This window comes from Aureobasidium pullulans, assembly GCF_000721785.1.
Source record: "Aureobasidium pullulans EXF-150 unplaced genomic scaffold scaffold_44, whole genome shotgun sequence".
Classification (NCBI taxonomy): domain Eukaryota; kingdom Fungi; phylum Ascomycota; class Dothideomycetes; order Dothideales; family Saccotheciaceae; genus Aureobasidium; species Aureobasidium pullulans.
Genome location: NW_021941064.1, coordinates 65,805 through 78,042, shown reverse-complemented (window position 1 = coordinate 78,042; position 12,238 = coordinate 65,805). Strand labels below are relative to the sequence as shown.

General features: G+C 47.3%; 4 protein-coding genes across 4 annotated transcripts; 3 read left to right on the top strand and 1 right to left on the bottom strand.

The window, feature by feature from the left end:
- Nucleotides 1-2,947: 2,947 nt before the first annotated feature.
- On the top strand, nt 2,948-3,941 carry M438DRAFT_370058 (uncharacterized protein; the record flags this gene model as incomplete). The annotated part of the gene is made up of 1 exon (XM_029908152.1): nt 2,948-3,941. One exon carries the CDS (start codon nt 2,948-2,950, stop codon nt 3,812-3,814), a length of 867 nt encoding a protein of 288 aa, XP_029754846.1. The 3' UTR covers nt 3,815-3,941.
- On the bottom strand, nt 3,913-6,258 carry M438DRAFT_307600 (phosphoglycerate mutase-like protein). Its single transcript, XM_029902307.1, has 3 exons — nt 5,929-6,258; nt 4,917-5,878; nt 3,913-4,867 (listed from the first exon to the last, which is right to left on the bottom strand). The coding sequence occupies exons 1-3, from the start codon at nt 6,059-6,061 to the stop codon at nt 4,295-4,297; spliced, it is 1,668 nt and encodes a 555-aa protein (XP_029754845.1). The 5' UTR covers nt 6,062-6,258; the 3' UTR covers nt 3,913-4,294.
- A 783-nt stretch (nt 6,259-7,041) lies between these two features.
- On the top strand, nt 7,042-9,306 carry M438DRAFT_401040 (uncharacterized protein; the record flags this gene model as incomplete). The annotated part of the gene is made up of 2 exons (XM_029909504.1): nt 7,042-7,208; nt 7,259-9,306. The coding sequence occupies 2 exons, from the start codon at nt 7,042-7,044 to the stop codon at nt 8,958-8,960; spliced, it is 1,869 nt and encodes a 622-aa protein (XP_029754844.1). The 3' UTR covers nt 8,961-9,306.
- On the top strand, nt 9,185-10,840 carry M438DRAFT_340473 (MFS general substrate transporter; the record flags this gene model as incomplete). The annotated part of the gene is made up of 2 exons (XM_029904327.1): nt 9,185-9,499; nt 9,551-10,840. The coding sequence occupies 2 exons, from the start codon at nt 9,185-9,187 to the stop codon at nt 10,838-10,840; spliced, it is 1,605 nt and encodes a 534-aa protein (XP_029754843.1).
- Nucleotides 10,841-12,238: the final 1,398 nt, after the last annotated feature.

The following is a 12,238-nucleotide window of genomic DNA, read 5'->3' as shown; positions in this document are numbered from 1 at the left end:
TTCTAATTAGCTTACGGAGGTCCCCGGCGGCCTATAAGGCCTCTAATTAGTTAACTCTAACGTTAACAAAAATCCTTGCGAGTGTAGAGCTAGGCGCGTCTCCTAACTTTTTACATTACTACCCTAATAATTTTAATTATTATGAACGACACCGCATCTAACGTACTATCTTCTATACTAAATACCTCCGTAATTAACGTACCTACCTACCTCTAACGAACCGACGACTTTAGAAGTACTACCCCTAAGGCGCGCGAAGTAGAAGGTACCGACACCGAGTACTATAAATATGTCGACTAGTCCTACCTCTTATAGTACGAGGGCGTACCTAACGGTAAGGGTACAAGCAAGAGCCCTATCTAGAAGTATAGTTAGCGTATTTAGAAAAAAGCTACGGTTCCTATAAAATTCTTCTAGGTCTATACTAACTACTATAAGTCTCGTGCTTATCGTACCTATATCTATAACATTACTAATGGCACGGATAGCGCCGCTAACTACCTCTTAGTAGTTTACGACATCGGTAAGGATAGCCTAAGGAAGCGCCCTTAAAGTATTATAGACTAGGTCTTAAGTTAACCCGCCTTATCTTTACATAGTTAAGACATAGAGCGATATAGGACGGTCTTTAACGAAGCTACGTAGAAGGGAGTAGTTACTACGCTAATTATTTATAAGAACCTTACCTTCCGTCTTCTTAAGTCCCTATATATATAGAACTATCTAATAATGCTTAATCTAGTAGTAGACTTAAGGGGATGTCTCCTATAGCATAGGACTATACGCTAGTAGATTTCTTAAGTCTATAACAGTTACCTTAGAGTAGTGACCGAAACACTGCACTTAGCGTCCTCTACTATCTACTTTTCCTTCGACCTTTAGACGTCTCGTAATCTTAAGGCACTCTACGGCATTAATGTTCACTTTGCAGATAAATACAGCAACCTTAAGACCTTCCTTCTAGCCCTTCTATAGTAGGAAGGCAAGCATATAGGTACTAATATTACTAATACTATTGCTAAGATCATTAGTCGCTTCTTACTTAATAAGAAGATTAGGTTCTTTATTGCTAATAACGTATCGAATAATAACACCTACATCTCCGCCCTTACTAATGAGTTCTACTTTAATGCTATTTAAAGACGACTATGCTACGCTAGACACATCTTTAACCTTATTACGCGCGCATTACTCTAGGGTATTAACGAGGACGCCTTCCTTATAGAGCTAGCTAGCGTAGAGGTAATAGAGTAAGAGCTCGAGTGCTAGCGATATCGAGGACCTATTAGTAAAGTTAGAAACACTATTATTTATATCCGCGCCTCGCCTTAGCGAAATGAGGAATTTAAGAAGGCTTAGAAGGCTTACCTACTACTTACTAAGATTACCGAGCTCTATGCGTTTAACGACACTCGCTAGAACTCGGTATTTAATGCGCTCTAAGTCTTTATCTTAGTACGCCCTACTATCGATGATTTCTATTTAAAAACCATAAAGGATTAGTAGGATTATGTTAATATTAAGACTAATTTTAGGACTAAGCTATGCCCTAAGAAGATGCGCAAGAAACTAGTAATACTAAACGACTGCATTACCTAAGACGACTAGGCATTACTAACTTAATATTACGAGATCCTCGAGCTAGTATAGCAATTTACCTAGCGCCTTAAGGGTCGAGGCACCGGTGCTAGCTATAGGGTAGTCTAGTAGGTAATACTAGTAATAGAGCGCTTATTCTTGCACTTTAAGAAGCTTAAAAATTAGTATACCATTATTAAGCCTATATAGAACTACTCTGCCGTCCCTTTACTAACTAGTTAAGTCCCTACTTCTTAGAGTATAGTAATATTGTAATTATAGTCCTAAAACATCGACCTTAACGACGACCTTCCTATTTCCCGACCCCTACGTAAGGCCGTTAAGACTACTCGAGGACGACGAGCTAACATCGCTTTAGTATCCTCGCTAATGCTACTACCTATTACCCCTCTCCTATCGTCGATACTAGTACCCGCCGTGCCTACCGAGCAGACTCTAGAATATTGCATATTAGCTACTAGGGTTAACTTAGCTTAGAAAAAATTAAACGAATACTATTAGATAACTAATTAGTCGCCTATATACGTCGCGGCAGTTATGCTTCATCCGGCTTATACCTAGAGATAGTTAAGATTAAAGTAGAGAGGGCGATAGGATTAGCTTGCAATGTTAGAGAAGTTAGTATATAACTTCTAGCTATCCTCCTACTCTTAACTTATCGTAGAGACTACCTCTCTTAAGGACGATCGTACGCCCGATATAATAGCATAGATAGACGCTATACTTACCTTAGATGAGGAGGACACTAACACTAGTAGCCCTAAGACTAATAAATACGCTAGATAGTGCGTTAAAGGGCGTGTCCCTAACGTCTACTATCCTCTTAAATTCTAGTTAAAACTACGCATTAAACACTCCTATCCTAGGCTCTCTCGTATAGCCCGCGATCTTTTTATAATACTAGCTATGTCTAATGAGCTAGAGCGGGTGTTTTTAAGCTACGGAAACATAGTAACACCCTAGAGGGGAAAGCTTACTAGCGAGGCAATAGAGGAAGTATAATGCATTAAGAGTTAGATAAGGCATAGTATTATAACTAATCTCGGAGCAACATTTAAGTTAATAGCATAGGCACTAGAGGAAGCGCCAGAGGCGTAGATGTACTAAATAAACAAAGCAAACGTCAAACTATCTGCTAGTTCTATGTTTTATCGCGTTTTTAAACGAATTAGACCATTTCTAAGAGAGTGCAAAAAGAATAATTAACCATTACGACTAAGGCTCGAACGGTGGTCTATAGTCTATACTAATCCACTTGACTCCATAGATTAGATCTACTAGATTAGACTAGATGCCAAGGCCGACTAGACTAGATTGGATTAGAGGGTCAATCCAGTCCAATCCATCCATGGTCTACTCTGTGCAAAACGCAGCCGCTCATTGTTTCGACACTGGAAGGGATCAGCGATCAACCCAAGTGCTCGCCAATGAGAGCTCAGATCTGGATCCTGGATCTAAAGCTCTTCTCATCCCGAACAGCGCTTCAAAGAGTGGCTCTAGTGCCCTTGAAATTGACGCCATTCCTATTGGTTCTGATGAGCCGACTTGCGGAGACTTTGCCGATAGCGACATCTATTGTTCGACTGAGCTGCATGGGCGATTATCGATAGAGGGCGACACTCGCATGGTATCAGACCGGTTGGATCGTGCGAACAGGACCACAGAGCAAACACGGGAGGGTACTAATGATAGTGGAGATACACAACCCACCGTTCAGCCACAAACAACTGGTCAGCCTCACGCCGAGAAACAAGCCGACCAGACCACTTGCTTGAACAACCAGACCTGGATTTCCGAGCAGTCATGGGAGGTTTTCGACGATGGCAATACGACGCAATCTCCTACCCCGGATACAACCACCAGAGACACCTCTCCCGCCCCAAAAAGACCTCGAATTACCGAACCATCCCAACGCTTGAGCAACAACAGAAGAGTCCAACCCCCACAAAGCGACCATGGTGATCTGAATTCATCGGAGCATATCGACCTCTCAAGAACAATTCTCCAGATGATCAACAATGCCCGTTCTATCGGCCATGCTAGATTTCTATCTAGAAGGCACTACGATGAGTCGAAAATTCTTATAAAGAGATTCGTAGGAAGACATGCGGTTCCAATGATGTTGGACGACGACGGTCCCAAAAATCATCTGGTCGTGATGGAGGAGCTACGCGCTATGAAACGAGCGATCGAATTGTTGACTGGGCATTGGTGAAGGGTGGTGAAGGGTTTGAAATGGACAAGGTGGAAGACTTAAAGTGCAGTCGAAGGTTGTTTATCCATCGACGTTCCCAGATACAACTTAACAACACTCCGCTAGTGGAAAACAATGCCATTCTTTCGTCCAATCTTTTGTCTTAACTTAGGCCATACGCGACATGATGCCCTTGCATGTTCCGACTCCGAATCCGAGTCGTTCGTCTTGGGCAGCATATATTGTTCCTCTATCTCCTCTTGGTCGAGTTTACCTTTACCATCATACTCGTCTACACAGCAATCATGGGGTCTATCATTTCGTGGATTCTGCTTGCAGGTCGATGATTGTTCCACCAACTAATAGCCGAAAGTTTGGCATCATCATTCCTGACTACATGCAAGTAGGAGACTGAATGGGTGAGTAGTGTAAGGACGCTTTTTCAGAAAGCTCATGTCTGATTATATACATGATATGAAGAACGATGCCCAGATCGCGAATTTACATAGCAGGAGCGCGACCATTGTAGTTGACACCAGGAGTAGCAGTGTAGTTGGCAAAGCAGTCGTAGTTGTAGTTGATCTCCTGAACTCTCTTCTGCAAAATGCTGACCATGGTGTCGAAACCACAAAGGCCATCCTTGTCAACGGGACAGCCAGGGTGGGAATCCGAAACAGGAACCACAGCATCATTGACCAAGAAACGAATCTGCTTGGTCTGGTTCCTGGAAGGGCAGGTCATGATTTGAGTGGTGAAGTGGGTGGCGAAGGGAACGAGCTTGCTTGCGACAAAGGAGTTGGTTCCTTGGTTGCCGGTGGGGCTGAGGGCAGGGCCGTTGAACAGGGCGGTTAGGTTGAAGGCGGTAAGAGTGTCGAGAACGACGACCTCGTGGGTGGCATCAGCGTAGATGGACTGGTTCAGAGGGAAATAGGTTGATGAGTTGTCGAAAGTCTTGTTCAGAGCGGAGGTCGCATCGGGGTAGGTGTGGGTGAAGCGAGCAAGCCACTCTTGCAGGAAACCCTTGCCCTGGGCGGCAGCAACTGGCGAACCAGGTCCGTTGTTGTAGTAGAAAGACTAGCAAATGGTCAGTGTGTGATTGCAAGACGACCATCGCAAGACATACCAGATCGTAGTAGTACTCGTAGTTGATGAAGTCCTCTTCGGAGAAAAGGCCGCAGAACTTGGAGTAGCCCAAAGCATTGGTCTCATAAGAGCAGAGCTGGAGCATCTCGATGGCGTCTGTGGCAGTGAAGTTGAGAGCACCAGAGACTTGAGCATTCAGTCTGGCGAGAGTAGCGTTGAAAGCATTGTTGGCAAACTTGGCGGCCAAAGCGCTACCGATGCTACCACGAGTGGCAATGTTGGAGTTAGGGCAGACCTCGTAAGGGGCACCGGAGTTATTTACAGTCGAGTTTTCCACGAGAATCTCGATGTTGACCTGGTTCAAGTACTCGGGCACACCGAAGAAACCGGCAGCAAAGTTCTCAGCAGTCTTGACCATACGGTCCTGCGATTGAGTACGGAAGACGGGCAGAGCATCCTGCTCGGTGAAGTTGTTGAGAAGCTCACCGTACAGCTGACGGTACTCAACACCGAGTTGGAAGTTTTGACTGCGACCAAAGGGAGTAAGAAGCTCAGCACCGAGCTTGTAGGTCCAATCGGCCAAGAATGTCAAGTCTCCTGTGACATTGAAGCCAGCGACAGTGGCATTGTGCACCTTTTGCGCAAAAGTGGAAGGACCAGCACCACTGGTAGGGTAACGGGCACCGTGACGGTATAGCAACAACATCTGGTTGATGGTGCAACCCTCAGGGATCAAGGGGTTGGCTTCTGGCAGACCATAGTCGGCAGATGAGACCGAGTACCAAGGACTAAGATTACCCCAGTACTTGGTGATGTCGAACTTGTCGCCGAAAGCAGAAGAACCATGAGGCTGAGGGACAGCCAGAGGGAACGACTGTGCAGCGCCTGAGTTGTATGGGTACAGAGGTGCAGTTTGGGCAGCGGCTGCCTCTTTTCCGGTCGGGGTAGGTCCAGGGAAGCCAACAACTGACTCATCGGGGAACAGGGAGGTGTTCGCTTTGGCTGAATAAACTTAGTCAATCGCTTCAAGAACAAGATCATGCACTGCTCACTGCTTGCAGGAGGGAAGACATCCGAAGCCGTAGAGCCAGCAGTCTTCGAGTTGGCGACGTTACTGACGGCAGCAGCAGATGCGACATCAGCTACGAGAGCCAATGCGACAGCATTGAACAAGGAAGAAAGCATCTTGGTCAAAATGGTACAATCTCAATTGTCAGCAGCATTGAACCAGGTGCCACCGACCTGGCATTTGTATTCCTCGCATCTTCATGCTCTCGGGATCTACGGCCCATCGAGTGAACCACACAAGGGCCACATTGGGAAGTTCGCGACGTCCATTGCCGACAAAGACGCGTCAAAATGTTGAACAAGGATCCTCCGAGAGCATGTTTGTCGATGTCTGCATACCACCTCCGTCATGTGGGGAAAACACCAAGCCAAGAAGCCAAGCAGAGCTTGTCTTTTCCGCACGTGTTTCTTCTTTTCCCGTCTCCATCAGAAGCAACCCTGCACACGTGCTGATTATACCAAAAACCTCCAATGGCATGGCAAGACCTCTTCCTGTCATTGGCGGTCCTGTCTATCATAATTCGGACTATTGGTTCCTTCGATGTTCCCACGGCCGCCTTCTACAGTCCTTCTCCGTTTCGTCTAAGACAGTCGCGTCGCTGAGATTCAACAGCCTTGCAAATGTGGGATGCCCTAAGAACTCGAAGGGGCCATGGCCATGGACTGGTATCCTTGGCAATGCTTCTGTGCTGCATGAGGAGCTTGTGTACACCTTCTCCAACCGTCCGGAAATCATGTGTCTGGATCGTCATAAGGTTTAAAGGCTTCGCGACCCGCGGGTCCGCCAAACACAGCGACTTCAGCCACGAGTGTATTTTTATACCTGGAAGAAGGGTGAGAACGGGTGAATCTGATCCAAATTCTGGTGCCTGCGCCTTTAGTCGCTTCAGCTAGGTGAATGAAGCATCGTGCTGCTGACCCCTGTCTCGTATTCATGTTGCTAGCCGGCCACGCGTACTTTTTGTTTACTGACCACTGCATTCAAAATCCAATAGGTATCACGCGACATGCTACTTCTTCAAGTCTCTTGTTTGTACAGCGTTTGCACGTGAATTTCTCAATCATGAACGATGGTAGGCATACGACTTACAACCACAATGCCGCAATTGCACCAGTCACCTTTCTGCTCTAGACAACTAAGATGGACTCGGAACGTCACAGCAGCTATCTTAATATTGTTTCTTATCCTTTACCATATCCCCGATCGGACATGGAGAGGTGCAAATCTGCTCGTCTTTGGTGCGCACTGGGAGAGATTTCCTAGGTGAGTACCGAAAGACCAGTTTATTACGCTTGCTAAACCTATCTGTGTAGATTGAATGGCTACTATGCTGGTTTGAGCAATCTTGTACCGATCTCGCAGCATGTCGAAGAAGGAGTTCAAGATTTGTGGTCAAAGACTGCCAACACCGACTTATTGAGCGAGGATGATATCCGAACTCGGATAATAGCATACAATCCGTACCCCCACAACAACACACGACGATGCTTTCTAGATGACAAAGGCACTGTCGACATACCCGCTCTTTACTCTTATCAAGGCATTCCCCAGTATCATCCAGAGCCTCTACATGGATCTTATGATGCTTTAGGCCTCCGAGACGACATTTGCTTCGACCGCTATGGAAGACTTGGTGCTTATGGACTCGATGAAAATGCGACAATCCAGGAACACCACTCGCCCGATGGAAGCATCACGTCCACCCCCCGCAGCAAGTCGATCAACTGGCAATCTATTGACTGGAGTGCCGCGCAGCACAGATGTCATGATACCAACAAACACCGATTTGTACAAAGTTTGAGTTCTGGCGACCATCGATCTACTCCAAGACAAGCTCTTGTCTTGAGGACGTGGACAGGATATCACTACACGCCTCACGTCATGATGAACATTCGAGCTCTCATCAGCGAATTATCACTAGGCTCTGGCGCAGAGTATGATGTCCATTTACTTGTGCACGTCAAAAACAATTCAGCGCAATTTTGGGAATCTCAAGATCTATACCGTGAGATACTGCACGCAAATGTTCCAAAGGAGTTCCGCGGTCTAGCCACTTTTTGGTCAGAGAGTCAGATGGAGATGGTTTATCCTGGGCCATTTCTCAACAACACGCTCAACAAGTCTGGAAAGTCTATACACGGGGTCTACAGGAGCTCTCACATGCCTCTCCAATACTTTGCGCAAAACAATGCTCAGTATGAGCATTTTTGGAACTGGGAGATGGATATGCGATACACTGGCCATTACTATGAGCTTCTGGACCGATTGGGACATTGGGCAAACGCCCAACCGAGGCACGGATTATGGGAGCGTAGTGCAAAGTACTACCTGGAGAAGATGCATGGAACTTGGAAACAGTTTTCCGATCTTGTTCATCAGGAGAATCCTAACACCATCTTTGGGCCGGTGAAGTTCCCTAGTTCCCAAGCACTCAAGTTTCAACGAGCATCTTGGCTGTCTTCAAGCGTAGAAGATGATAAGGACGCCGACTTGATAACACTAAGTCCGCTATTCGACCCGAACGAATCAGGGTGGTACTTTGATACGGACATCACTGGATATCCCTCGGATTCGCCTCTACCACCTCGTCGTGTCGCGATCATCGCTGCTTCGCGTATGTCCCGCGGCTTGTTACATCTGATGCATGAAGAAACTCTTCAATATAGGCGCTCCATGTGGACAGAGATGTGGGCACCCAGTATCGCTCTACATTACGGACTGAAGGCTGTTTATGCACCGCATCCCGTTTACTACGACCGCAAATGGCCTGTTTCGACCGCTGACAAGATCTTCAATGCTGGCAAACATGGTTCTTCTGGTGGCAATGCTTTTTCCGTCTTCGGTGCATTCGAACACAATCATCTGGGAAGTACCTGGTATCACAATGCCCGATTTGCTGGAGAGCTTTGGAGAAGCTGGCTTGGTCGTGGAAGCAGACACGGCATGTTTTCTCAACAAGGAGTCGACCGCATGTGTCTGCGTTCTATGCTTTTACACACCGTCAAATACGAGTGAATGCAAGTGATCAAGAACATTCCCAACGACCTGGACCCCTGTGTCTCCCTGTCGGCTCATAATCCGACCCGCCCGCTTTCCCCCGACCCCGCATGACACCGCGATTACCCTTTCTGGCCGACCTCCGCAAAATGGCTTGTCTACTCTAGACAAAGCCAAATAAGCAACCTTCTTTGCTCTATCAGTATTATCATCACTCAATTCTAGCATTCATCACCGACGAAATGAGTCTTGATCAATCACAAGTCGCATTGCGCGACGACCAGCAATCGACACAGCCCATTGAACAACTCGCCGTTGAAGAAGATCCACACGAATTCGAATTGACAGGACTTGGCCTGATCACTGTTGTGTCAGGTCTTGTTCTTGCAATCTTTCTGGTCTCATTCGACTCAGCAATCGTCGCCACTGCTGTTCCATATGTGACGGCAGAGTTCAAATCTGCGGGCGACACCGCTTGGTATGGAAGTGCATACACTCTTGCTACTTGCGCTCTTCAGCCCATTGCTGGAAAGCTGTATGCCAAATTCCCAATCAAGGTAAATCAATCATTTTAGCCGCCCGAAGTCATGCTGACTCTTAAATTAAAGACGATGTTCCTGATATTCATGGCCATCTTCGAAATCGGATCTCTAGTGTGCGCGACTGCTCCCAACGCCATCGGTTTGATTGTCGGAAGAGCAATTGCTGGAGCTGGAGCTGCTGGATGTACCACTGGCGGCTTCTCAATCGTTGCCGTGTCTGTCCGCCTTCCAAGGAGAACGACCTATCTCAGTGTTCTACAGTCAACCTTCGGCATTGGTATTATGCTTGGACCATTGCTCGGCGGAGTCTTGACACAACGCGCTACCTGGAGATGGTGCTTCTACATCAATCTCCCAATTGGTGCGATAACTGTGTTGTTCCTAGTCCTATTCTTCCACCCACCAAAGAGCAACGGAAACAATACTGCCATGCAGAAAATGGCGAGCCTGGATATGGTTGGACTATTGTTGTTTGCTCCAGCCACGATTATGATGCTCCTCGCTCTTCAGTGGGGTGGATTGGAATATGCTTGGGGAAGTGCGACTATCATCGGGCTTTTTGTCGGCTCAGCAGTATTGGTCTCAGTGTTTGCTCTCTGGCAGGCCTACAAAGGTGATGATGCTATGATCCCGCCAAGACTATTCACGAAGCGTGTGGTGTTCTTCGCTTGCCTCACCGAGCTATTTGCCATGGGTACCGTCTACATTGCCATCTTCTACCTCCCTCAATGGTTCCAGATTGTCAAGGGTGTCTCGCCCACCAGGTCTGGAGTCATGTATCTACCATTGTCGATGTCAGACGTCGCCTCCGCCTTGGTGGTTGGTGTACTACTTCCGTATGTCGGGCTTACCAATCCATTCATCTTGACCGGTACGACCTTGCTCGCTGTTGGATCTGGTCTTTTGTCGACTCTCAACACGTCCTCTGGTGGCAAATACTGGATCCCTTATCAAATCCTCCCTGGCATGGGAGCTGGGATCACACTTTGGATGCCATATGTCGCCATTCAGACTGTGCTGAAAGCAGAAGACATACCTGTTGCCACCGCTCTGCTTCAATTCTTCCAGTCTTTTGGAGCGGCATTGTTCCTGGCTTTGGCGCAGGCAGTCTTCTCAAGCATATTCTATGCTGCTCTCAAGTCTTCTGATATTGTCGGGCTTGATCTGTCAGCCATTGTCCACGCCGCTCCTGCAGAATACAGACAGCTTGTACCAAAGGAAGATCTGGCGCGGGTGCTGAATGCTTACAACCAGGGTGTGACGAGCACCTTCTATCTCGGAGCGGGTCTTGCAGTGGCGGCTTGTTTTGCCAGCTTCGGAATACAGTGGAAGAGTTTCAAGCCGAAGACTCAATAAATCGATGCATGTGTAATTTTTTGAAGTAGCTACGGAATTGAAGACTGGCAAATAATTGCTCCCTGGGACATCGTTTATACGACTAGGCTCATCCGAGTCTTGCCCCAATCTCGCTTTGACACCTTTAATGACCAGTCATCATATTGTTTTATGCTTCATGAAAGACACTTACGTTGTGAAATGGCGATTGAGAAAATAAGAACAAGCTCACCCCAGCGACCAATAGTGTGAACATCGCGTAGCGTCTAAGACATTCGACGAGCTTTTAGAAACAGCTGCCTGTCCGAGTAGCTCTAACCGAGCTATCTCATCCTAGGAAAATCACCCTGGGTGTACAGAACAGCAGAGTCGAAGGTCGGGACTGGCGAAACCAACCACTAGAGGCGCATAGAGATGTCTCACTAGAGTGACTTGACCTACCCTCGCGGTCTTCTTGAGCAGAAGTTCTTCCGAATGACATACGGGTGGCAAAAGAGTGTGGACGGGGAACAGACACAACTATGACCGTGTCTGCTTGCATCTGGGGTGTCACGATGAAGGTCGTTGTCCAGCGGAGATGCGTCTTGCGTCGCGACTTTGTCGAGGTGGCGAGTGCACCGCGCGGTATGCCCATATCCATCTCTTTTCTCAATCAAGCAGTGGATGCTGTTGAAGTATCATCCCGGTTGGACTCAGGCCCTGTCATGGTGAGCGCTAGAGAGGCGAGCAGACATGACTGCCAGAGAAGCGCAAAGTTGCTGAGAGGCTCGGAGGTGGTGACGGTCGTCAATTTGAATGATTCGAGGAGGCCAGTCGAATGAGAATGACCGCTTTGCCCGGGCGCATGTTGTCGTGGCTAGAATGGAGGATGGAAGAAGTAAAATTCGGGTTCGAAAGGCCGTCGGTCGCGTTGTCCAGCTCCGCTTGAAATTCTGAGGCAAGGGTTGGCGACTGCGCCCGGCCTTGCAGGCTTCCTTCCTCTTTGTCGAAAGTCAACAAACATCCATCTGCCTTTATAATTTCATCCTTGGTAAGAATGCAGGATCGACATGGTCATCTCGGCTTCCAGCTCCGATCGTACTCGAGTAATGACCCGGTTTTTTGCATTGGCGCTACACTTGTCAATCGTGACTGCTTATTTTGACGACAATCTTGAATAGATTGATCTTCGTATCTTCGTCGCAAGAAGCTTCCAATTTTTCCATACTCATCGCCAACCATCTGCAGGTCTACCCAGGATTGCTGCGTCTACTGACCACCGCGTCTTGTCTTCTACACAAGGACTTTGACCTCAACTCCCTTTTCATGTCTTCATCTTGCGTAATGTTCGCTGATTCAGCAAACACCGCATCATTCATCAACGTGCATCTTGCATCACATGCTTGCGGTGCAAGACTACTCGGAGAATACTTGAGTTGT

Bases quoted from the DNA above. Each gene is read 5' to 3' on its own strand.
- M438DRAFT_307600 (XM_029902307.1), bottom strand. From the start codon at position 6,061: ATGCTTTCTTCCTTGTTCAATGCTGTCGCATTGGCTCTCGTAGCTGAT. The intron at 5,879-5,928 runs GTGAGCAGTGCA...AAGTTTATTCAG, and splicing joins TGTCTTCCCTCCTGCAAGCA to CCAAAGCGAACACCTCCCTG. The intron at 4,868-4,916 runs GTATGTCTTGCG...ACCATTTGCTAG, and splicing joins ACGAGTACTACTACGATCTG to TCTTTCTACTACAACAACGG.